Genomic DNA, 27740 nt, shown 5'->3' on the forward strand with positions numbered 1-27740 from the left:
CAGTGCAAAGTGGCGGGGCAAACCACAGAGAAGCTCAGGTTACAGCACATACAGATGTAGTGTGACTTCCTTCTCTGCTTAGGACGCCCTTACTCCACTATCAATCTCGGATTCTAACTGCTATCATCCTCTGGGGGCAACAGCCAATACATCGGACGACCTGGTGTAGCCAATGGAAATCTGTGCTAACACTTCACTTGCGGCAATTAAGCCCACTCAAATGTGATTGGTTAAAACTACTCAGACTACAAACAGAACTTAGAATGCTACCTAAACCAAAATCTTGTAACGTAACCTTCAGATTCTGCTTAGAAAATCTGTTTTTAAAGATTACGTCACTATATCTTCACATAGGAAGTAGTGGTTTTCGATTTTAATGCTCTGAATTTTGCAAACACAACTTTAAATTACCTGCAAAGTCACAAAAAATTTCATCCTGAACATATCTGCAAAACAATCACTGACAATGTATGTAACTAGTTTCCCAAAAAGAGGAACCATTACCATTCATGTTTTTTATGTTAAAGCACTCACAGCACTTGGGTAAAGGGGCTTTAATCAATATTTTACATTAACACTGGCTAACGTGTTATGTGAAAGAGGTCACTTAACTGTAGTAATGAACCCATATGATCATAGATAATCATTACCTGACTGTGCAGTTCCCCTCAGCTCTACACACTGTTTTGGTTTTATGGCTCAAAACCGTAAATCTCTCACTGTTCTCAGGAGGACAGAGTAGGCAGCTGTTTTAAGGAAAAAAAAAAGAACCATGAAAAACCTACTGTACGCTACCTGCCCAGCACTAAGCAACAGGCAATGTTAGCAACAATTGGTGAACATTTAGTTCTTAGCTAAAAGGCCAGATAGCCTAGAAACATAACTACAAGAGAAAGCTAATGTAGGTGTACTTCTGCTGGATGCATATATATATATATATAAGTCTGAAAATAAGAGAGAGAGAGAGAGAGAGAGAGAGAGAGAGAGTGTGTATATCCTTTATTTAACCAAGGCTCTATTTTCTTGATCTTTTAAAAGTGACTTAAATTCCTCAATAGTAATCAGCTCAGACTATTTTGGGTCCTTGTGTAAGTTATTCCAAGAAGAGGGGGTAGCATATTTAAAAGCTTTTTGCAAAGTTCTGTGTGAACCTTGGGGACCAACATCAAGAGAATATTGCGAGTGCACAGGCTATGTTCACTTTGGTTTTTACACATGTACACAAATAAGAGGGAACTAGTCCAAGTAGACTCTAATGTATAAAAATCAACCACTGCAAGAATCTGCAATCATAGGCAACTGTGTAATGTATAAATGTGAAAGCATCCAGACTAAAAACACTGTGAACTGGCATGGTGTGAGCACAGCGCAGGACGGGAAAACTCTTCAGCTTGCGATTAAATCCACCTAGAATATCAGTGGTACCCATTAAGGGTTGCTAATTGTAGACAATTTTCTAAATCAAATTGTCGATCATTGGTTATGTCAATTATCCATTAATCATGATTTTAAAAAACCATTACATATTTGCTAATACCAAACAAAACCGAATGTTTTTTTCTCACAATCAAAGCTAACAGAGACATACTGCATATTCCCTGAAAATTCGATAAAGTTTTTAACAACTACTTAATTGTTTGTCTATTAATCGATATCATCCTTAGTCCCCATCTACCGAACATTAGTGAGGCAAGGTGCCAGCATAGAGCCCAAAGGATACTAAAAGACACACCCACAAAGAGCCACCCCACCAACAGCCTGTTCATCCTGCTGCTGTCTGGCAAACGGTACAAAAAATTCACAGCTGTATCACCAGACTACTGAGCATCTTCTGTCCTCAGACTCAACTCATACTTGGAACTCCTAATTTTTTTTTTATTTTAATTTTTTTTCCTTGCGTAGCATGAAGGGACTACAATGTGCAATTTGCATTGTTGTTGTGCAACCAAGCAACAACCTTGGTGGCTGAAAAATGAAGCCATCTAAAGGCCACTTGGGGTTGGCTCCAAAAGTGAGTCGATTCCCACAGTTATTTTCTATCAAAAACATAGAAAGAAGGCAAAGAGCGGTGAGAGCTAAAGAAACGCAAGAATTTGTGAGACATTTGTAAACAGTACAACAAAATTACCTGAAAAATTATGGATAAAAAAAGAACTGATCTGTAAAAAGCGTTTAAAAAAATCTAATAATTTTGTAACAAAATTTTAATGTTATTATAATTAAATTTTTTTTTCTCTAGCTTTTTCTTTTTTTCCCCTAGACCTTTTTCCCTTGCTTTTTAATAGCTTTTATCCCATAATTTCTTTAAATTTGTGGAATATTTCTTGCTAAGTTGCTTTTTTTCCAAATGTTTTTGAAAGAAGTCGCACCAATTAGCTCAGGGCTCAGAGGTTTAGAGCCTCTGAGCCCTTGTGAAAGGCGTCTGAGAGCAGCACAAGAAAAGGGATGTCGCAAAGTGTCAACCTTGAAAAGATGATGTGAATAAGTTGGGGTTTTTTTTTAATGCAATCGGCTTGCTTCTGCTGCCGCAAAGACACCCAAAAGTCAGCTAGTGTGGGTTTAAGGCTTAGAAGAATCTGAGGTAGTGAACAGAAAACATGATTAGAAGTGAGGGGTGAGTTTAGTTTTCAATTGTTAAACCAAACTACGTGTTTCCCTTAATTGTATTAAGCTGGTTCTTGTGTTGTCTAAATCTAACCACATGTTGGACTCATGGATGGGAAACTCGTCCTCCAGTGGGACAAAGCGCAGCATAATTTCTCGGAGACAGGGTTAGTTTAAGTCACAGCACGCTCATGTGGCTGTAAGAGAATATCTTTGTCGGTGATTGCTAGCCTTCCACTTGGGGCAGAGCGGCACAGACTAAATGTTACACACTCCTGCAGCCACATGTGGTCAGCTGCAGTGACAAACTCAGCAGGACAGATCTGTGCAGTTTATTTACACCTGGGATGAAAATGCTTTGAGGGCTTGTCATTTCAGAGATGCATATACATAATGACACAGCATACCTGAGGTGATGCGGATTTTTCTGCAACCTTAGCCCCACATTTAGCCTTTGATTAATGCAGGAGAGTGATAGATGGGTAAATTGTCCCTGGCGTATGTCTCTGTAGCATCCCCGCCTCCTGTCTTTCCATTCATCTCACCCTCCCTCCCCTCGCGCTCCATCCCACCCCTTTCTCCAGCAGCAGTAGAGAAACCGGGGATGTGAACACACACCTCTTTGCCAAGCCTCACAGCTCCCTTGGCACCACACTGCAACATAACACCTTCCAAACCCTCCTCCTCCCTCCCTCGCACTGCTCCCCTTTTCCTCTCGCAGCACGGCAGAACAGCATGTTTGATTTTACAGGAGCTAACTCTGCTAGAGTTTGACCTTTATGAGCTTTCAAGGCCGATACTGATATTTTTGGACATAAACTGCTGATAGCAAAAACTTAGGTCTGCTCAGTGGCTCCTTCATCATTTGTTCACAGTGGAAAAAGCTGTGAAAAAAAGCATCAGACCATGAGGAAAGAAAATGCTCAACTGAAAGTAATGAAACTTCTGTAGTTGATTCAGCAGCTCCGTCCATCCGTCCTTCATTTTTATCTGTTTGGCCAATGACAGAGTGGGCTACAAGCCTCTCTGAGACTGAAACTTTAGGAAAACCTGGAAATATCTATGACAACTTTGTTCAACTGAATTCTTTTTCTTAAGTACTTTCGGTACATTTTGCTGATAATACTCACATACTTGAAGTGTCCCTGTTGGTGCAGCGGCTCTCTGCCTCTCACACACACACATAGCAGGGCTTTTGCAGAGCTCCAGGCCGTGACTATTTAGTGACATTTTGCAACCATGAAGAGCCACTATGATTTTCAAATTCTATTAATTTCTGAACTGGAGAGCTGTTGTTTCCAGCTTACAGAGAATAGATCATCACATTTAACGGCGCTGGAGTTAACAGTCTAGCTTAATGGCCGGTAGTGGTGGTAGTGTGATCAGGTGAAGGATGTATTTACCAGAAAAAAATAATCTTAAAAAAAAACAAAAAAAAAACATCACAATCTTTACAGTTAAAAGTGCCACGGTATCTAAACTATTGGATGTTACAGTACTTTTAAAATTCCATTATAAAATTATTTTATTTAACTTCCTTATAGACGCATTTTATTAAATGTTATTATAGCAGTAATGTATTCAACTTAATTATTTGACAGGAGCTTCTTTATTTAACTTTATTGTAACTGTGGTTCATTCAATAATTTTGTATTTTAGTAGTTAACATTAGCATAAAGGGAATTTAAAAATATCAACATAAATATTGTGTATTGGGATATACCCTTAAAATATTGCATTATTTTAGTTCCATATTGCCCAGCCAACTAAAATGTAAGACTTTCAGTCAACTAAACCTTGACTGAAAAAACAGAATGATGACCAAATATGAAAAAAACTAACAAGCACATTTGTCACAGGACTAAGACCAAGACAGACAAAATAAACACTACCAGAAAGTTATTCAGTAAGCTCTGAGGGAAAATTAAAATGGACAGTTTGGTTATTAAGTTAATCATTTGTACATTTTCTCCTTCCAATAAATTTGGCTAACATAGTGCCAAACCAGATATATCCTTTACAGTTTAAAGCCTGGGATACAGATAGAAATAGATTCTCTAGCTTTGGCCTGAGAGGAACCTCTAATATCAGAACCATAACTGAACAATATCTGACAGGCCAATATTGGCCCAGGATATTGGTTGAAACCAGAAGTCTACAAGCCAGCAACCCTGACAGGATGTGTGCTCTCTCACTCCCATTTCTCTCTGACTCTTTCTCTCTCGCCCTTGCACCTCCCCAGCTGCCTCCAACACGGTAATGACAGTTTTATCAGTTTAACCACGTTTGCCATCTCCAGGACTGGGCTGCTCTCCAGTCCTGTCTGCTGTGTGCTCAGCTCCACTCAGCTAAAACCAGACACTAACAAGAGCCCCTTGTATATTCAAAATGGAGATCTACCGTAGCTCCCACCGTTGGCGTGTGTGCGCTGCCGTGCTGTATATGTGTTGAAACCTGTCCAGGTTTAACATATGGAACCTGCCTGCCAACACCTATTTCACTGACACTTGGTCTCTTCCAACTCCAGCCTGATGCTGATGTGTTCTGGGCCATGGAAGCAAGGTACGGAGTTAAATTAAAAAATCACAATATAAATCATACAAACGAGAAGCACACACTGTAAAATCTGACAAGTTGACATTAGTTGAAAAATCTAGGAAACCAGTTGCTTTACAACATGTAAGTAAATATAACCATTTGTCTTAATTTATGTTTACTTTATATCTAATTATTAAGTTTACTTAAAATTTTGGCAGATCTACTTAACTGTGTCAACATGAGTTGTCCCTACTTAAAAATGACAAGTTTGATTAAATAAATCTTTCTTCTAAAGTTTTACCAACCTCGGTAATAAGTTTACTGCAAACTGGCTAAATCCCCTTTATCATAATCAAGTCAAGTCAGACGAACTTGGTTTACTGACAACACTAACACTAACAAGGTGATTTCCCGTGTCATTTTTAAGTTGCAACAACTTCACAAAATTGAGTGATTACAACAAAATTTTAAGAAACTTAAAAATTAGATATAAGGCAAACAAAAATTAAGATTAATAGTTATATTCAATTCTTCTTCAAGGCAATCAGTCTCCAAGGTTATTTTAAATAAGATCAACTTATTTGACTTTATGTGTACTTTATATCTAATGGGTAAGTTTATTCAACATTTAGTCTGATTTACTTAATTGTGTGAAGTCGTTGCAACTTAAAAAACTGACAAGTTTAATTAAATCAATATTTTTTAAGTTTTAAAGAATTAAGTTTTTAAATCAATTACCACGTTCAATTCACATAACTGCTTGGAAATCATGAATATGAATGAATATTTTAAGTGTCTTCAAAAAAATTAGGTAAATACAGTTACATTTTAAGTAAACTTAACAACTCAATTTTTAAGAAAACTTAACAACTAGATATGAAGTAAACATAATTTTTTTTTAAAAAACAGGTAACATTTACTTTTTCAAGTCAGTTGGTTTCCAAGATTATTTTAAGTAAGATCAACTTATCAGATTTTACAGTGCATCCGGTGCCTGATTGATTATCAAGGCATGAAATACAAAGGTTTGCGTCATTGTAAAAGAAAATTAAATCTGCCTTCACACTGTGGTTGCCTTCAAACCCCACTGTAAACATTTTGGACTGACAGTAGGAGGCTGAGTACCAAGTATAGTTCAGGTCAATAAAGTCTAAACTCTAATAACCATCTTATTACATCTCAAAGTCATCACTAGATCTGAACCAGCATTCACACCACAGTTCTAAATCTAATCTCCTCCCACCAAAGATAGACTCCAGCTCTTTTTATAGAGGGCGAAGCTGCAGAATTGCATATTCTATTTCGGACGGCCCGGGCTCACATCATTGTTTGTTTTAGCAGGCTAACCTTCCCTGTGTATTTATAGGTGTCTAGGCCAGGAGAAAGACCACAGTAGCTCCATAAATAAGCTGCACGGGCCTCCAGCGAGCCTCCCAACCAACAAAAGCCCAGTCATTTCACAGGCCATTACCTGGAGCTGCCTCGCAGGGAGGCTGGCCCTGCGAGGCAAGGGAGGGTCGCACGGCTTTGAGGGCGAGTGGACCCGGTGGGAGGTAGGGAGATGTTTGGATTAATAATAAATATGGTGATCTGTTTTCTGTGACCAGAGCTTGTGAAAATGGGAGTAAATGGAAAATAACCAACTGTGATGCATCCAGCACCACGACTCACACCATTTTCACCGTCATCTCACGTGTCTTTCATCCCCTTCCCTTCACTTTCATCCACACAAGCTGCCACTCGCTCCTCTCCCTCTGCCTATCACCGAACTTTTGGCCTCGGGGTCTGTTTGGAACCTCACCCAGATGCCCCCTGGCTCTTAAAAATAGATGAACCAAAAACATCACACACTTTCACAGACACACAAAACCCACCCATGACGTCATACAGAGTGTGTGTGTACCATGTGTGTGTCACTGCTTATCTCTGCCTCCACAGACGCTGTGTAGAAAGCCAGTCAGCAGAGGCCACAGCCAGCGCGCTCCACAGCCTCTCTGGCAGCCAGACCTCGCTGCACTGAGGAAACTGCACCCTGCAACACAAACAACCCATCAGCCACAGCAGCGCTTCAGTGCCGACTGCTAATCCCGGTACCTCCCTGTAAGGTACAGTGCTGCAACACCCACACAGCTCTAGGAAATGGATGTCATCTCCCCCCTCTGGCTTTAATATGGCTTTTCAGAGTGATGAAATATTCAAAAGCATTGTTTCGCAGGGCCATTCCACAGTGGCATTTGTCCTAAATATTGCCACGCTCATTTGCTGGGTGGCGACAGTGATGATTCCATAAAGCATATGAATGGAGAGAGTTGTCATGTGGATGTGGCTGAACACTGAAGGCTCATGATCTTAAATCAGAGGGGAGCGCCGCTGACTGGCACAGTGGGGGTTCCAGCGGAGCGACTACAACTGCTAATTTGTCTCCGAATGGCCCTTTACAATTTCAAGGGCACCATAACTGTTAGATGAAGAGATGTTTTTTATTTTGCGATTGTATCCTAGCAGTGTGCAGTGTGTGTGCTGAGGTAAGATAGCGGTATAAAAAGCCATATCTTTGCCTGTTGTGGTAATATCTTCAGGAATACCAGCAATTCCAATGTACTATTGTGACTGCACAGTTAATGTCATTGCAGTTGTAATAGAGTCGTGCATGGCAAAGAAGACTTATATCGCAAGTGTACTTGTAGAGAACCATCCTTCATTAGTCTGTTAAGAACTTTAATCTTTAATTTGCATCAAAATAAAGATATTAGTCTTTCTGTGGACAAAGTTGTTAAATGACTAAAAAGATCATGTGAAAGACTATAATTAAAAGCACAGAATGATAAAAACAAGATGACATGGAAACCTGGAATGATTCATGGAGTCCTGGAATGATTCATGGAGTCCAAACTCATCTATTAGGTTGTGTTGATACCTGAACCTAACCCACAAACTGCAAACTTAATGCATTATAGTAGAATAACTGTCAGAACTAATGATGTGTTCTATTTGCCTCTGAAGTCAGAAGCAGGAGCTCAGAATGAGTCACATCTGAGTTGGCCATGTCCCAGTACCAGTCAGAAAACCATTGTTTCACAGAGGGTTAGCCCTAGCCAGGTAAGATAACGATGCATTACAGAGTATTTTTGCCGTACAAACATGTCCACGGATAGAAGTTGGACAGGACTGTGTGAACGACTGATTTAGTAAGACACAAATAAGACAGAGGTGCTGATTAACACTACAGCTTTAAATGTTGTTGATGTGCTGAGTAGCCATATTGGGTTTTGAGATATCTGGAAATTCTGACTAGTTCAAATAAATCACACCATGAGTTAAGGACAGAGACAAGGACTGAGCACCGCTGCTTTCTCCAGGTGTGTGTCACTGTTGCCTGACTTGTTAATCAAAGCCTGGGTGAGCTGATTTAGTAGCGGTTCAGCCAACTGTGCCATACCATACTGAAAATCACAGAAAAAGACACCAATTTGCACCCTAACAAAAGTGAATAATTTCTCAGAACACAACAACTGCTTCGCTGAGCTGGCAGGAAATACAGAACAAGCCAAGGAGCAAAGATATTTACTGTTTCAAGCATGGATGGTTAAACAGAACTGGATACAGTGTTGGAGGCATTATCCCATTCGTTCCTTTGAAAGTCAATCAGTGACAAATTAAGCCAATAAAGTTTGACATCGTGGGTGTGAAAATTACCCAGATCCTCAGCATCATTGAGCCCACAGAGCAGGCACACTACAGACTTCATGGGCTGAGAGGTTAACTCATAAATGTGCTATTGTAGGCTAAGGGACACAGAACTCCTTGTGCCACCCATGGATGGCTGTGACTTTCACCCACTGGAGAAGGACTCCACACATTGCTTGATAATCACTATTCATTGGTTAGAAATGGCAGCAGAGGTAGTAGTAGAGATGTAACAATATAAAATTTTAATTTTTAGTTTCACATATACATTTGTGTCTGTAAATGTAATTGAGATAATAATGAATGCAAACTTATAGAAAAGGCCAGAGCAAAATCTTAAGAAAAGTATTGAATATTTTGAACAGCTCATCACCACAGCCTCAGTGTCTAAATGAGTTCCCTCTGGCAAGCTGCGATGCTGTGTATCCCTCTAGGGCTTTTATTGTGAAAGGTAAGAACGGAAGAAGTGCAGCTCCTGCACTGACGCTGTCGATGTGAGAGGCAGGAACAGTTTGCTGTCTTGGTTCAAACTACAGGGCCTCTGTCTTAATATCTCATAACCTTCATCAGTATGCACGCAGCGTTAGCTCCCAGCAGACTGGCAGCTGCTGATAGTTTAGTGATCAGCTGATGTATTGTGCTGTAAACAGAGCCACAGAACGAGTAGAGCTCAAGACAGCTTCGCCACACCGCCCAGGTGTGTGTGAGAGTGGCACGGAGACAGCGGGAGCAGCTGCACAGAGCAGCAGAGCTGTGCATCCCTAAGAATGCAGCGGAGACTCTCAGCAGAGTTTAATACATGACTATTTTAACACAGACATTCACCAGCCAGTGTGGTGGATAACCTTCAGAGATCACATTTGGTGATAATTTTGAACTCCGCCGACAGTTTTCACTGTGATTTCAAAGCACGGTGACCACACACGGTTATTATAATTAAAATTTGAATGATAGTACTAACCGTCGGGGAGTTTCACTGCGATAATCGTGGTAACCAGTAACCGTTACATCCCCAGGTAGTAGAATGTAAATAGGTTTCCATTACAGATTTGCGCAAAACTTGAATACTGATGATTTTCGAAATGTATAAAACACAGTTGGGAAATGACTGCATTTCCACGGAGTGATGTTCTGCGACTTTTCCTCTGGCGATAACATAACAAGAAGCATGATGATGGATGTTCAAAACATTATCAGCTTAATTTCTATTGCAGCCACCACGTGGCGTGTTATAGAGCAATAATGGAAAGGCGAGCCCCTTATACGTGGGAGCGGCCATATATAACGATTTCTGGGGAGTGATAGTCCACGATTACACAGAGGAATTGTGGATTCAAAACTTCCAGATGCGTCGCTCAACTTTTGAAGAGTTATGTGATGCAGTAACACCTCTTGTTGTGCCTGCTGCATTGCACGTTCGTGAAATATGGCTTTTTCAAATCGCCTGGAAAACCACCTCATGCAAGTGTCAAAACTTTTTTGCAATAAATAAGTTTTTTTGTTTGTTTTTTTTTAAATTGACATGTTTCCATTAGGCGTATTTTACATTCGTAATTTCAATTTGCGCAATTAATGAAAGGGTTAATTAAAATTCGCCTGGTGATGAAATTTCTATTGATATTAGTGCTGGGGCGACGTGATCAATCGATTATTTGAATACATCGATTCACGTAACGTGCATCAATGCATCGCACCGTTTCACACAGCGCGCGTAATGACAGCGTGAGCAGCGCCGGGCGTATTGTTTTTGTTAAGGTCGCTCGTGTATCAAGTAAGAGAGTGCACACTGCTCGCCCGAGCAGCGCTTGTCAGGTGCATCTGAACTGCGAGTCAGCTGCAGCATATCTAGAGAAATGGTGGCTCGCCGTTTTTTTACGCGTGACGCTCACGCGTAAAAAAAATACCACTTTATACTGCAGTTTAAAGTCTCTCTCTGTCACAGAGATGAAGAAATACAAAGATCTTTGTTTTACCTCAACTTCCTTGCTTCCCTTTCAAAACAAAAGCTAACTGACTGTGTCTCTGTGGACAGAATGCCATCAGTTGCTGAAACAATGCATTTTATTTTGAAACATTTACAGTACAGGGTTATCAGCTGTGCAGGAGCTTGTATAAATTCATAAATGAGTGGAATATGTGCTTATAAATATGAAAATACAGGACTCATATCATCAGGCAGCGGTATACCTGAAGGCCCAGTTAAGGCTGGTCTATTTTGATGCAGAAAGAATGTACTGGTTATAATTATTTCTGTTAGAGAAAAGTTATGGTGTTATTCATATTGCACTAATTTTACTGTAAGATATTTTGCTGGACTGCTAAATTTGAGGTTTGTTACTGTATAAAGAGTAACTTTTGTTAGGTGACTTGTATTTTACATTGTTTTATTTATTTGCTGTTGTATTGCTAAATGTAGATAGCACTACATTCCTTTTACTTGAGTAAAACAAGCTCTTGCATTAATTTTATTTTGGAGAGACTTTATATCAGACTGTAAAACACAGATTACCAGTTGAGACTGGGATATTTTTTGTTGTGAATATGCCCTGCAGTGTATGACAAGTTTTAAAATGTTAATTTCAGTAAATTTGTTGTTATATCTATTGAGTAATAAAAAAATAACAGTTAGATCAATTTAAAAAATAATCGATAGATAAATCAATTAATCGAAAAAATAATCAATAGATTATATGAGAAAAAAGTAATCAATAGATTAATCGATGAAATAATAATCGTTATTTGCAGCCCTGATTGATATATCAGACTACTTGATATTATCCAATTGTTCTAGATTTATTTTTAAAAAATGTGGAGAGGAGACTAAAATATCTGCTATGACTAACCAGGAGTCGCAGAGTGCTGAAAATAATAACTGGGGGAAGAGATCCTACACACAGAAATGTTAATTCATTTAGATAAAAACAACAGAATGAGAGGACCGAGGGAGCTTTCACTGAAACAGTGACCCACTGTGATCAGAAAGTGTTTTTTTCTGAATGGAATCATTTGACTTCTGGTACTAAAAATCTGCTCATGGCGTTTCTTTGTAAAGATACAGACGCTACAGTATGTAAGATAAGGCATTATGCAGGAGAGGTAAGAGTTACTCTACTTTACTACATACACACACATATGGCTTGAGAAATGCCAATCTGCCCCACACTTTTCTTCATAGAGCGAAACAACAGTCATTAGAAGATGTAATGGATTAGCCACGGAGAGAGTGAAGGGAGACAGAGAGGAGAGGGAAGAGGGGACAAACCAAGATCGAAATGATGGAGATTGGCAGATGGGTAAAATGGATTGGATAGACCGCTCTACGGATGAGAAGACAGGACGGAGAGCTGATGCCTACCGCCGCAGTTAGAGATAATGGAAACTGATTACAGAAAAAATCAACAAGGTTTCTCTCATTCCAGGAGCACTGCTTGAAAAACGTGGCAGTAATATGATTGGCGAGGTCCCAGATCCTGGTTAAAACTGATTGTCACCGAATTTGGTCCGCGACAAGTTCTAAATATAGAGAGAAAAAAAACCACAAGGTGACAGAGGATAAAAATGTGAGCTGGAGACCCGGGTGACAGGATTCGCGGTTTGTTTTTTAGGAGTTCTTTGTGCTTCCGTGCCGCCTTCTCTTCACAAACTGCTCGGCTGTTTACTCCGTGCCTCCCTGGCTTATGTTCATCTGAGGTAGCAGAGGAGCTGAAGGAGACAAACAGGATGTCTGTGGGTGGACGAATGAGAGGGGGTAAATCTGACGAGGAAGTTTGTGTATGTGTGTGTGTGTGTGTGTGTGTGTGTGTGTGTGTGTGTGTGTGTGTGTGTGTGTGTATTAATCCCAGGAAGGACTTCCTCTGAATCTGAGCTGCTTGGGAGTTCTGTGGGAGTTTCAGACGTTGACACGTGAAAAAAAGCAAAGGAAGAAGAAAAGAAAGAGAGAGAGGTACAGGGAGTGAGAGGGATCAAGGGCAGAAGAACTATTGAATCCCACTTCTAAAAGAACACACACACACACACACACACACACACACACACACACACAAAGAGGAAAAACCACCCACAGAGAGAGGTTGCGATAACAGCGGCGGTGCTAGCGTCATTATGAGCTGATGATGATGAACATAGGCCCACCTCAATGACACGCAACCTGAACCCACTCAAACGCTTTGCCTCAATCAAAGCTACTCCAAAACCTCTGACTGAACAAACACACCATGTGAGCCGGATGGAACAGTGTGTGCAATTAACTCTCTGTTTGTTTTAATCTCCTGGGTGTGCCAGGTGGGTGGGGGTCGCAGCACAGCATGATACTTCAGGCTTGATTATTACAGTCAGTTTTAGATGTTAGCAAATTCTCGATGAAGAGTAAGAGCTAAAAGATGTAGCCTACACCCAGCTGGCCTCAAAGTCTCATTAGAAGACAAACTGATGACAACTAAACTTTGTGCCACAGTAGCAGCATGACCCGGGGATGACAATGTCTCAAACATTATCGAAACACCAAATCTAAACAAGTTTTGGAACGATTTCTGAGGAAGGCACGCAGATAATTGTGGTTCCCAGAGGATGAACCCTTAATTTAACAAAGTTTTCATAAGACTCGATTACTGCGACTTCCTCCTCACTGGCATAAACCATAAATCAATCTCCTGCCTCTAACTGGTTCAGAATTAGGGCTGGACCTAACGATTAATTAAATAATTTTAATAATTTTTAATTGATCTAACTATTATTTCTTTATTACTCGATAAATATACAACGAATTTACTGAAAATATCATTTTAAAACATGTCATACTTTGCAGGGCATTATTCTCCAACAAAAAAAAGCCCAGTTTTAACTGGTAATCTGTGTTTTACAGTCTGATATAAAGTCTCTCCAAAATAAAATTAATGCAAGAGCTTGTTTCACTCGAGTCAAAGGAATGTAGTGTAATCTACATTTAACAATACAACAGCAAAATAAATAAAACAATGTAAAAAAACAAGTCACTTAACAAAACAGTTACTCTTTGTTACAGTAACAAACCTCAAATCTAGCAGTCCAGCAAAACATCTTACAGTAAAATTAGTGCAATTTGAATAACACTATAACTTGTCTCTAACAGAAATAATTATAACTAGTACATTCTTTCTGCATCAAAATAGACCAGCCTTAACTGGGCCTTCAGGTATACCGCTGCCTGATGATATGAGTGCTGTATTTTCATATTTATAAGCACATATTCCACTCATTTATGAATTTATACAAGCTCCTGCACAGCTGACAACCCTGTACTGTAAATGTTTCAAAATAAAATGCATTGTTTCAGCAACTGTAGGCATTCTGTCCACAGAGACACAGTCAGTTAGCTTTTGTTTTGAAAGGGAAGCAAGGAAGTTGAGGTAAAACAAAGATCTTTGTATTTCTTCATCTCTGTGACAGAGAGAGACTTTAAACTGCAGTATAAAGTGGTATTTTTTTTACGCGTGAGCGTCACGCGTAAAAAAACAGCGAGCCACCGTTTCTCTACATGTGCTGCAGCTCACACGCAGTTCAGACGCGCCTGACAAGCGCTGCTCGGGCGAGCAGTGTGCACATCCTAACTTGATACACGTGCGCCAAAACTTAAAACAACATGCCCTGCGCTGCTCACGCTCTCATTACGCGCGCTGTGTGAAAAGGTGTGATGCGTCGACGCGCGTTACGTGAATCGACATACTCGCCCCAGCCCTATTCAGAATGCAGCCACTGTATTATATTGCTGTAAAAATACAGCCAAATTCTAACAGTTAAGTACAGTCTTTTCAAATACAGTCAATCGCTGTAAATCTTGATCCTTTTCCACCAATATTACACTGCAAATTTCAAATTCCACTGTAGAATACTGTAATAAATTCAACAGTAAAATACTGTTGAATTCCCTGTGGACCTCCAGTGGTGTTTTGTGGACTATAAAACTTCACTCAACTTTCCATTGGAATGAGGGTGAGTAGATAATGACTGAATCTTCATTTTTGGGTGAACTATCCTTTTAAAAGACTTGTTGTAAAGTTTGGATTATAAAAGAGTGGTGCAACATTCATTTATGCTTAATATTATATACTATAATGTACTTGTGGTTCCCAATTCAGAAGTTGGGATCCCCCCAGTGTTTGCAAAATTCAAATTAATGGGACGCAAGATGATTAGATGTCGGAGTGCTCAGTGGCTCAGTTGGTAGAGCAGGTGCCCCATGAACAGAGTGTAGAGGCTTTGTCCTCGCCGCAGCGACCACAGGTTCGAGTCCCGCTTCTGCCCTTTGCTGCAAGTCAACCCCCCCACTACATCTGTCCTATCAAATAAAGCCAATAAATCTGTCATAGCAATTAGTTTAATTAGTTAATGCACATTAAAAGAGTGGAAGAGTGGAAAACCTTAGGAAAGTTTAGGTGAGTTCACCCTCAACTATATCCTTGAACTGGAACCAAATCTATGAATAATTCACCCAGATGTGTCATGTTGAACATATCACTTCTTCAGCAGGAAGTCTTTAGAGGTTACGTAACTGGCGGAACCCACAGCTTGTCCTCTAATTAGACAAGGGGAAAAAGTTTGGCCCGTAAAGCGCTGTGTAATATATATTCCAAACTCCCTCGTGGATCCCGGCTCTCTATTTCCTCATGGCCATGTGTCAGGCAGAGCTCTGGATACCACACGCATATCCACTCCATCATATGTGTGCTTACTCATCATCGCAGTGCCACATCACAGAGGACTCGTGCACAATACACTTGTGTGCCAGCCAAGTGTGGGGAAACCACAGCAAGGAGACCAAAGAGACCAGAAAGGCTGACCCCGCCTGCAAACTGCAACCCCCCCCCCACTTCTGCTCAGCCTCCTGAGTCATAAACTATCACTGCCTCAGAAGTTCAGGATCAGAAACTGAACATCTCAGTCTCTAGCCCTGCTTGAAAGAACAGTGTCTCCTCTCTGAATGCATCTGTCATGCCAAAGACAATGATAAAGAAAAACACTAATTTAACACTTATCCTCTGCACGCATGGGGAGGGGAGATGGGGGGTGGGGGGTGGGGTTGGGGCGACATCTGAAGCATTGAGTTTGAGAGCTGCGTGGTCGTGAGATGTCAAGAACTATGACAAGGTTAATCAACGCCCGCTACTTTCTCTCCCAAAACGTTCTGGGGGCCTGTGCGAACAACATTTTACAAAACCAATTATCTCTTTTGAATAAAGGGTGTTCGCCTATCAAGAGCGAGCCCACTTTAACAAGGTCAAATACAATTCGCTATCACGCCACTTTCAAACAACATATCAAATTGTTGTCACTTCCATTTGCGACAGTAATGTGTACCTAGTAAATTGCACTACTGCCTTTGACTGCTGACAACAGCTAATTGTAAATGTCAGAGTTATTCATGCGCATCTCACCACGCTACATGATTAAAAATCACCTATAGCTCTTTTCACATGTGTGATAGAGAACATCTCATAGAAAAGCTGTAAATATATGTTTGAGTGGGAGACAGCGTGCCTGGGAAGAATTCCTCATTAATTTGCTCTGATGTATAAAAAGCAGGGTAGAGACTGGGGACGATTCAACAGTGAGACGATTAAGACAAAGTTGCTCTCTTGTTAATCGTTCTCCCCCTTCTTAGTGGAACGTGTTAGCTTTGCTGCATGCAAATACACACAAAGACAATGAAACGATAAAAGAAAGACTTGCTATGTCAATGACAGCATTCAAATTTTGCATTCTGCACTGCATTTGTATTGAAGTTAATGGAAAAGACATGAAATGTCCCACAGTAACCAATCATATCTGTGTTGTTTCAACTTTTACTGAAAAAAGTTCAGAAAATTAAAAAAACATGCATAACATGATGTTGGCTGATGTTTTTTAGTTACATTCCCTTTTCTTGTTATTAGTCTCCAAACAGTTCATGTCTCTGTCCAACAGCTGCATATAACTCAACTCAAGTCTCTGATCTAAGACAGCTAAAGCTATCTGCTATTGGCAGGTAGTACTTGGGATGAGAACGTGTTGCACAGCCCATTGTCATACCGAAGACAACAAAATACCACCACTTTGTCAGTGACCTCGGCATGGGACTCCAATAACAAAAGCCACCTTTGGGAAGGTATGATAGGCTGCCAGGACGGACAAAACTTTTGCAGTGTTACGAAATGTCGCCAGTTGGCGGCATGGTACCTGCCGCAGCAGTATGATACACAGATAGGCGGCGTGCCTTCATAACGTGGCTGGATGGTACTTATGGTGGATGGGTCCAATAAACCCCAGACCTTCACCCTGGTGTTCCCGTCTCATATAAATGTAGATGCAAACCATGATGTTGTTTGCTAAAACTAACCATGTACTTTTGTTGATGTCCCTGGGTTGGCTGCCTAATGCTTTTGTTGCCTAATCCTTACCATGTGCTTTTGTTGACATCCTAGGATTGGTTGCAGTGTTCCAAAACATCAACAGCACACACAGGGAGATACCTAGCATGTAATTTATGGACATGAAAGTCCACTGACAAAGTGGCGTTATTTGACAGGCTGGGATGAGAGGGTGTTGGTATTTCATTATTAACTAACCAACCTTCAAACAGTTAATGGTATGCAATATTCAAGAGGGCTAACAGTAATCAGCTCTACAATATTTTCTATCAAGTCAAGAGGTGGCGCTAATCAGCAAATTATTATAAATCCGTACCTTTATCACTTACAGGTGCTTATTCATTTTAACTATTAATTAAGTTAGCATTTGGACTTTGCTTAGCTAATATTAGCCAGTTATATGTCTGTTGAGACGTCGTACCTTAATTTAATAAAACTGTTAACGTTTGTAAAAACAATTCTTATGTGTAAAAGTGTAGAAGAAACAGAAAGGAAACTGCGATGTAGGGGAGTGATAAATGTTGAACTGCTCAAGCTTAATTGCTGTCATGACTTATGTGTGTGCCAGCTAATATAGACTGACGTTAGATGACTGACATTATTGTAAATCACTGAGGCAAGCTGCAAGGCGTTGTAGTATACGTTCAAGCAACATGTTCTTATCCCAAGTCATCATATATTGCTGCTTTGAAGTGAACTTCCGCGTCTACATATTACACTCTAGGTATCTGTCTGCGTCTGCTTTTTACATTCCAGGGTGCCAATACCAAGCTGTCAACACAAGCACATGGTGGGAATATGCTGCACATGATTATTTTTAGGCAACAACAGTACATGGCAACCAACACCAGACTGTCAACAAATGCACATGCTGGCATGGATGGCTAGGTTTTAGGGTTAAGGTATAGAAAAAAACATGACATTCAGACGGGAAGCGAACACATGACTTCTACATGAAAGTCAAAGGTTTGTTGGACCCATCCATTGCCTCTCCCACCCACCCTATAGCTGCAGGCAGCGTTTCAACCTGATTATGTCCTGCCACATTTCATCCAGATCAACAGGTTCCCGTTCAGCTGCATTCTCAGGTGACGCTGCTTGTGTGAATTTCATGTGGATGCAGGTGCCGTCCATCCGCTGCCCTGTAATAACAACAACTCACCCAGTTCTGTCTGGTCACGTTCACACCTGACCCCGTCCAGCAGTGTTTTATGTGGTGAATTTTTGTGTCACAATCTTACATCAAAATCACTGTCAAATTGGTGCTATTCTATGAGTTTGGAATGAAAAGGGGCTGGGTCAACTCCTTGTTTGGCAGATATTTTTTTCTAAATCGTGAGTCCAGCCAGAATAATAATCAGAGACATTAATGACGTGATCCGGTTACAATTTCTGTCTGGTCAGTGATGACAGGTCTGAATTGTCCCGTTTGGTCGGGCTTGAGACAGAGTCATGAACTGTTTGAAGGCCAATAACAGGAAAAATGAACGTGCACATTCTGCTTTAAAGTCGCCAACATCACATCATTTGTAGGGTTTTTTAATTTCATGGAAGTATTTTTAAAGTAAAAAGTGAAACAGCACAGATATGATGGCTTACAATGGGACTTTTCATGCCTCTGTCACCAGAGTCTGGCACCTATGCAAAATTCAAATGCTGTCCCTAACATCATGACCCATCTTTCTGTTATAATTTCCTTGCTTAAAGAGAGCAAACAGATAAATACACATTTGTATTTTTGTACTTTGATTTTGTGTTTTGCTGTCTTTAGTCACCCAATCTTTTGTCCTGACCGGGCAGCGTGTGTTTGTACGTGTCCGCCCGCAATGTGAAACTGATTTGTTTTCTCTCGTGACCATGATTACAGGTTGTCAACCATGCTTTTACTAGAGCTGATGGGTAATTTCACTCTTTAACATGGTTTAGAGTTGACGGATAGATTGGCACACACATGCACAAATACCATATACATGGCGCACACACACTTGAGAACCCAAGGGTACACACACAGCGCACACACACACTGATAGACAAACAAATCAAGTGCCATGTCCATTAGAGTGGACTAATCAACAAGGCCTACATGTTCTGTCACAACTCACACAAGAACATTATGGATAATTTGTGTCTATAACATTGCATGCAATTATTCCTGCATACATTCCTGTGTGCATGGTGTTTAATGAGGCGAGCTAATTAAATATGGAAATTAATGAGATACAAAGGAAATAGGGAAAAGCGCAGTTGTGATGCATTTGAAGGAGTTGCTAAAAGGCTTTTATTGCATTAGGGACTGGGAGGGAAATGTGCCTTCCTCTAAGGAGACGATTAACAAACACAGAGATTAGCCCGAGCCAAAACACCACAATTTATAGCATTCTCAACGCGGTGCTTTTCCAACGATAGATACTAAAAAGTAACGCTCTCATGCTCTGCTGATGCTCATTCACACACTCTTTCATTTAAGTTTTTTGATAAGGAATCTGCTGGAAAATCTGCATGAATCACCTTGATTGCATTTTTCTTGTTTGTAAACAGAGAAAAATTATGTTTCTTGTGGGTGCACAACAAAGACTAACAATTACTGTGTGGTAGAGTCGAGTAGTGGTTGTGAAGTGAATCAAAAGCTTATGCAGTGTGAATTGCTATTGTAGCCTTGCTCAGTTTCACACGCCATTTCCTTCAGCGAGCGTCGCATGAGATGATGGGAACACCCCCCTCCCCAACCCCCCACCCAATCAAAGAGGCCTTTCACAGTGAAGCAAGTCATCACATCATGCTGTAAGCAGTGTGTACCCCACTAAGGGAGTGTGTGTGTGTGTGGTGTGTGTGTGTGTGTGTGTGTGTGTGTGTGTGTGTGTGTGTGAGAGAGAGAGAGAGAGAGAGAGAGAGAGAAAGAGTTTGCATGGGGAGAGCCCTCCAGATACAGGGGGTCAGACACAGTTTACAGACGGGCTGACTCCATCCCAAAAAAAAAAAACACACACACACACCATGAGACACAAGCCGGTCTGTGTTTAAGCTCAGTCAGAGCAAAGTGAGGCAGAGGAAGGCTAAAGTTCATCTAAAATGACCTCGCCCCCGGGGAAGCACCCGACAGGCAACCCTGAAGACACCAACAGATTAAATCAAACAAAAAGGGGCACCCTGGCCCTCGGGGCTTCAGTTTTGATAAATTCCAAAGCCATCAACTCTTGTCGTTTCTCTGCGAAAACAAAGTATCATCTGTTTGACCTCTGACCTCACTTCCACCTGATGTCACCATTGATGTCACTTCTTCCCCCCTAATTTTTGCTCCTCTTATTTAATCTCTCCTCCTGTTGTCTCGCCTTGGAAAGAGAGGTGATGGAGGAGTGAGGAGGAGGAGGAGGTTGGAGGGGTTTAGCGAGTCGGCGCAGGCCTCTCCCATAGGGCTTACCTCATCCTTCTTTCCGTTCCCATCCCTCCCACCTCTTTCTCTCTGTCTTCCTCTATTTATACAACTTTTTTTTCCATGCCATTCCTTGCTCTTTTTTCTTGCAGCAGAAGTCTGGGCTCTGCAGCTGATAGCAGCGTTTAGTGGGACATGGAAAGAGTAATCCCTGACCATCATCATCAGGACCATGGTCATCCTTAAGGCCTGGTCACACGGAACTGTAAAATGACATCAATTCATTCCAACTGAATCAACACAATTAGTGGATTTGGTCACAGGCCGAAGTCAATCTGAGTTCAACTTTGATGCACTCTGACCCACAAATTTTCACCATTGAACAATTACAAGTCATCTTGACTAACCTTTGAAGGAATGAAGAGCTATCAGAACTTACTAGCTTCATGTCATTACCCAATTTTATTGAACTTTCTCAGTGGTAGGCAATGAACAAATTGTTCACCAACAGAGATGTGGCACAACACAGCCATTAGCAGATCCAGCCAGAATCTGAATTTTTTTTTTATAGTGTTGAAAATCTGCTTTTTTTTTCACTTGTAATGTGATAAGTTGAAAAAGGATAGTTATACGCACATCGCATATAAGTCTATCAAAAAACAACTTTCATGAGGGAAAAAAGGTAACGCCTGTACACAGATCCTGCCTGGATCTTCATCAGGTCAAAACTTGTAATGGTATGGACCATATTAATTTACAATGATAATTATTTTTAAATCTGTGGAGATGTCTTTGGAAAGACAGTTGTTAATAGCGGCCTACCAATAACTGAGTAGCAAACTAACAGGCTTGAAGTTCATGGAAGCTAATACGAGGGAATGTTAGCGTTAGCATTTCCTGGCTCGCTAGCCTGTTAGCAGTTAGCTCGCCAACCATAGTATTCCTTCAAGTGCTTTCTCGACACAAATATTTCTGCAAAGACGCGAATTAATTCTGTGGTAGCTCTTTCTGATGTGACATGGCCTTTAGGCAAAACATTTAAATTAAGGAAATCAATAACACATTACAAAAAAAAAACACTCATTTATACTAGCTTTGCCCCTGCTGACTTAATTATTCTGTAAATTATTAAACTTTTGCTCCATGGGCATTATTTATTGGTAGGACACAGGGGGCATATCCCCAGCACTTTTATAGAAGGCAACAACATTAGAAACCTCCAGTTTTTACAGTCCAAAAACTACATAAAAACAAATAAATGTTTAATAATATTAAACAGATTTTTTACAAATCTGAGTAAAATCTTAATAAGTGGTTACAGTATCAGTTATAGTGGAGCTTGGAGTATCTCATTAGACATTGTAAGAGGAGGGACATTTTGAAATCCTGAACTTCATAGGGTTAAAATGTTATTTTTGATATATTTAAATATTAAAGAGATAAATTAATTTTGACAAACTGACGTGAAAAAATGCATGCAGCCCCTATTTTACACATTCTGCTTTATTGCACTACCTTTATGTTTTCATGCAAAGTTTCTTCATCGATATGATGGCCTGACCTATGCCCACATTTAATACCTTAAGTAAAAGTAACTTTCTTTTGAAAAAGTGGCCCTGTGATATTTCTGCCTATTATGTTATTTATTATTATTAATATTATAGTATTTAAAGGCCTCTAGTTTTAAAACAAAGACATATTTTCTCATTCATATTGTTTTGAGGTGTAGGGCAGATATCAGGGTTCTGTAAGTACAATTTTGAACTAAATCCAAGAAATGGTTGAAATATTAACCGTCTCCATATTGGTTTTATTCTGCACTTTTTCCACTGTGTAAGTAAATGTGTTGATCAATTTCATCCCTTTTTGCTGTATGAAACACTGTAGTTACAACCATCCAACTCATGAAGGGGACATATCAAAATTATGAAAAACAAAGCTGTATGTTTTTTTCTACCTCGGGTATCTGAAAAACTAAAACCCTTCTGAGGATTTGTACCTCTATATAGGAACTGTGTCCCCCTCCAACCCTTCAAATCCAAATTCCACCCCCTGTTTTTCACATGAAGACGTGGGTCATCTGAGTTCAGGTGGGTTTATCCTGGGCTACATTCCTGGGTGACATTAACAACAGTGATAGTAATGGGAGAACTGCTTGGATAAGTTTGGCTGTGGTTGCAACTCTCTGCGGAGCTTCATTATCAGCCTTCAAAGAAAATGTCAACTACAAACAAAAAAAGCATCATTAGTCTCTTTTTCTTTCTGTGGCAGAAAAAAACACAATCATTAGTGTGTTTCTCTATCTCTTTCTCTCCTTCGCCATGCCTGCGAGACAGCTTTTCTTCTGAGCCGCTACTGTAAAAGGTATGTTGAACATCTCTCCCTGAGTCTCCCTTTTTGCTCACGAACACTCACAGACACACACACGCTAACTGATTAAAACCATCACAAACTACTCACATTTGCATAGATAGCAAAAACAAGTGATATGAAAGGAAAAGTTATTGCAGCTATAGCTTTCACTCTAACAAAACACAGAACGCTATATATGCTAATTAGCCATTTAATATGAATGTCTAATTAATGGTATGCAAATGAGACACTGCCATTATTGGACCTGTTTGATATGGGGATGGCCGCGGTATTGAAAATCCTTGGGAAAACAGACATCCGGGGCTGCCGCTCAAACACACGCAGGAAATCAATTTGGTTAATTGTCAAATATGCAAACATGTAAATTGAAGTCATGCATTGCTGTGGCCGAGGCACCTAACCATTGTCCCTGGAGCATGGAACACACACACACAGCCACAAGCACAAGCACACACACACACACACTCCTCTTATCTCATCAGCCCTTTAATGTCGTTGATATTCAGCGCTCTGTCCTCTGACACAATGCATGCCACTAATTACCAATTCCCATGATAAGAGCATTGCCCGTAGAATACATGATGGAAGATGAAGGCTCTGCCTGCTAGGCCACAGCTATTGAACATTCAGACTACACACCACTTTGAAAATTGGCTTTCAATCAACATAGTGAGGACTGTTAAATTCTGCCACAGTTAGAAACCCAGGCTGTCTCCCCCGCAATGGCCTCCTAAAACAGCTGCCATCCAGCCTCCGCAGACAGCTAATGGCAGAGGACAAATACCTGACAGTCTCCTTCATACAGCGTGAGGGCAAAACATTCATTTCGCGCAAGGATGTCTGCCTCTGAACTGCATCACCTTGCAAAAAATCTATAAAGCAGGAATACTCTAATTGCTTTGCATAGGGGTGAATTTTGCAAAATGACCAATACATGTTTTTTGAATTTTAGGACATTTTAGGATATTTCTAGGATTTTAGCACATTTCTTGGATTTAAGAAGGTTTCTAGAATTTTTCAGTTTACAGCACATTTGTGAGGTTTTAGGATGTTTCTTGGGATATAACACGTTTTATAGGATTTTAGGATATTTCTCAGATTTTAGCACATTTCTTGAATTTTAGGGCATTTCTAGGATTTCTGGAAATTTCTGGGATTATACCAAGTTTCTAGGATGTTTTAGGACCTTTCTACAATTTAAGGAAAATTCTAGGACTTTAGGACATTTCTAGGATTGTAGAACATTTCTAGGACTCTAGGGAGTTTCTAGGTTTTAAGGACATTTCTCAGATTTAGCAAGTTTGTCGCTTGTTAAGAAGGTTCTAGGATTTTAGGGCGTTTCTGGGATTTTAAGATGTTTCTAGGATTTAAGGACATTTCATGGATTTTAAGTCAATTCTTGGATAAAAGCACGTTTTGGGGATTTTAGTATGCTTCTCTGATTTCAGCACGTTTCTCAGATTTTAGCATATTTGTAGCATGTTAAGAAGTTTCTAAGATTTTGAGGCGTTTCTAGAATTTAAGGACGCTTATAGGATTTAGGACATTAGGGGCTTGGCTATAATCTTTGTCAGGGGTGTGGGGGATCCTCCACTGGCAGTTTTTTTTAAAGCAAGCTCTATTTTGATGTTGTTTTATGCACTCTGGCAACTTATGTATACTTAAGGTACAAAATATTTAGCAGTGTTGATTTCTATTGTGAATTAGAAAATAGTTGGGGGGCCACTCTTCACCCTATCGAGGGCCATATTTGGCCCGTAGACCGTAAGTTGAGTTTCATTGCCATAAAGCATTCATCAAACCAGAGAAAGTCACTGCAACATTGGCATTCTCCTCCACTCACTGTGACTAAGATGAAGATAAAATGCAGGAAGAGTAGGCATCACACAAAAGATTTGTTTTCTTTCCTTCTTTTTTTGTGCAGAGAAAGTTAATTGAATTTGTATGTTAATGAGGGCTGTGCATAGCTAACGAGCTCAGTGTGCGACCCATTAACACGCTGAATGATTGTTATGCCCCGGGCAAGAATCACCTATAGGAGCTCCAAACACCAAGACAAAGAGCCAATCTGAATACATTATGGATTCATTTACATGTTCATCTACATTACATACATGTTACACTGATATTCGGCCCTCAGTTCAATCATTCAGACCTGACTTTAAAAGATCTGAGCAGGCAGGAGGAAAAGACAGGAAATACACCAAGAATCAAAGACGGAAGGTAATGTAAGGGCCAGAGTGGTCATTCAGAAATCCACCAAATCATTTGCCTCTTACTCATTGAGTGTTTTAGCTCAATGACGACAAGTTCTCACCTTGTTGGAGATGAGGAAGTGGTGTGATTCAGTGCCCCCCCCACCCCCACCCCCTCTCTCATCACCATGACAATGTGTGAAGCACAGTGAGATCTCTTGGATATGATTACAATGAAAGCAACACTTCTTTAAATAGCCGCTCGCTGCGAGTATGAGGAAAAACAAACGCGTAATCACAGCCCCTTATTACCACCATTGCCCTAATACATAGCAGTTAGACTAGTAGTGGAAGTGTTGTTTTGTTATGTAACATATCGCTGCTGAGTGCAAAAAGAAACGAGCAGGCCTTACTTTTCAGAGGCTGGCAAAAACAGTCTTTGGCATATTTGACTTTTAACAAGAGGCATTAGATAAGGTATTCAGGTCCAGCCATGCAGTCCTTCCACTGAAGGTGGAATACCATGGTATTTTTTTAAACTTGGTTTCAAAAATGACCAATAAATCTACCTTCTACCTTCTTCTATAATCATATATATAAAATAGAGATCTTGCGAACTCCTGATGTTTTTCAACAAGTCATGGCTCTGAAGAGGGCCTTGTTGGTCAGTAAGACCACCACTTTGGCCCAGGCCGAAATATCTCATCAACTATTGGATACTGGAAACTTGGAAGATATTCATGGCCCCAGAGGACGAACCCCTGACTTTTTCTCCAGCAGCACCACATAGATCTCACCCAGTAAAAGATCTCATCCCATTTAAAGGATCGCCATGAAACTTTCTACATGTTGTCATTGTCCCCAGGGGATAATTCTGGTGTTGCTAATGTATCTTTAAGGGAAAGTTTACCCCAAACCCAACATACATATTTTTCCTCTTACCTGTAGTACCGTTTATCAGTCTTGATTGTTTTGGTGTGAGATGCCAGATGTTGGCCGATGAGTTGTCGGTCTTCTCTCCACAATAATGGACCTAGATGGCACACTACAACCACCAACCGTATTGTCCATGGATGGATGGTTGAACAGGCCTCACGGACTGGTGTCAGCAGGGCCTGGCCTTCATCTACAAAATGTCACACAAAGTAACACTTAATGACCACTCAAAATGGTAACAGAAAGACACAAAAACTGAAGAGATTCAGAGGAGCTGCAAAGATACTACATTAATTAAGTAAACAGAATATTTACAGAGCAGAATGTCTTTTTAACCACTGGTAGAATTGCCATAAACTTTGGTGTACACATTCATGTCCTCCTCATGATAAAATATGCTAACTTTGGTGATCACTTTATGACCACATACCTGCAACTCAGCTGTGCTTTGTATTCAGCGTTATTTGCAAATCCAAAAAGGAAAAAGGTATTTAACGTTATTTGCAAATGCAAAAGAGAAGACTACATTTTTTTTTATGTGAAAAAAAGTTTGTCATTGCTCCTTTGGTCAACGTCATTCTACTGAAGAAGATAAACATGTATTTTCAGATGAGCCTTTTAGTTTTTCCACCATCTGCAACTGAAAGCTATCTGGCAATTCTGTTTGAAATCAAACATCTGTTCAGTTTGTAAAGGAATCTATTTGTATCAATATGAAGAAATGGCATTTATTTTAATATAATAAAACATGCATGCTTCTCCTTTGTTCATAGAAATTCCAGTAATATCTAGAAATTAATCACTTTTCTGCTTCAAATGAGCTGCACAGCTTTGGAACTAAAGGTGTATTCACATAGAAATGGTAAATGGATAATGTGTAGGCTATATACAGAAACATTATCTCTCTATTCACTCTCTATGCCCTCATTCACTCTGCTGCCTGATGACTTGATTGGGATTTGACTCGTGCTATTGGACTGTTGCGTAAGGCCACTGCAGCAGTTGGATTGCAAAGTGAATATGAGCCTCTTCATAGTTGCTGTACAGCAGATAATAAACCTTCCTCTCTGAATAAGTCTAGACATCTTTACTCCCCTGGGGTCTTATTCATATCGCCGAGACATAGACAGGCTAATCACCACGGGCTTTGAGAACGCACACACTCAAGGCACATCAAAAGGAATGGAGTACATGGAAAGTTCAGATCAACCTGGATGTATCATTCATTCCTCTCTCACACTCTCCTCCCTCGCTGCCTCAGCGCTTATATAAATTTACTGTGCATCCACCGGCTCTGCCTCCACCCCTCCCAGCTCCCTCCCAGCTCCCGCTTTTCCAGTTTAATGGCCAAGTGTGTATGTATTGACACAGCTCCTCAAAGCCACAGCGGTGTGAGGGCAGGGCAGTCCAGCTGGGGGTCAGCTTAATGATAAGGTTAATGAGGGTGGCTGCGACTCAGGCATGCCTCCTTGAGCTATTACAGGAAGGAGGGAAGAGAAGAGAGGAGAGGAGAGGAGAGGAGAGGAGAGGAGAGGAGAGGAAGAAAAAAAATGTTCTGACTTTTTTCCCATGACCATGGGAAACCTAGTGATTGGAAAGGAGAGGAGGACAGATGAGTGGAAAGGAAGTAAGAAGAGGGGACTGTGGGGGAGAAGA

The 27740-nt window shown here is 40.4% G+C and overlaps 2 protein-coding genes across 4 annotated transcripts in view; one reads left to right on the plus strand and one right to left on the minus strand.

Moving 5' to 3' along the window:
• Positions 1-27740, minus strand: part of nrsn1l (neurensin 1-like) — a 190382-nt gene that overhangs the window by 117489 nt on the left and 45153 nt on the right. For all 3 annotated transcript variants that reach the window (XM_088090302.1, XM_088090304.1, XM_042506830.2), the window contains exon 2: positions 26091-26274. The gene's annotated coding sequence lies outside the window, so the exon portion shown is untranslated. The remainder of the gene's footprint in view (positions 1-26090; positions 26275-27740) is intronic.
• LOC148186581 (uncharacterized) lies at positions 4646-8152 on the plus strand. The gene is made up of 3 exons (XM_088090494.1): positions 4646-5166; positions 6509-6695; positions 7081-8152. Exons 1-3 carry the CDS (start codon positions 5156-5158, stop codon positions 7225-7227), a joined length of 345 nt encoding a protein of 114 aa, XP_087946620.1. The 5' UTR covers positions 4646-5155; the 3' UTR covers positions 7228-8152.

This window comes from Plectropomus leopardus, chromosome 17, assembly GCF_026936395.1.
Source record: "Plectropomus leopardus strain MGB_pleo_1.0 chromosome 17, ASM2693639v1, whole genome shotgun sequence".
NCBI classification, from domain to species: Eukaryota; Metazoa; Chordata; class Actinopteri; order Perciformes; family Serranidae; genus Plectropomus; species Plectropomus leopardus.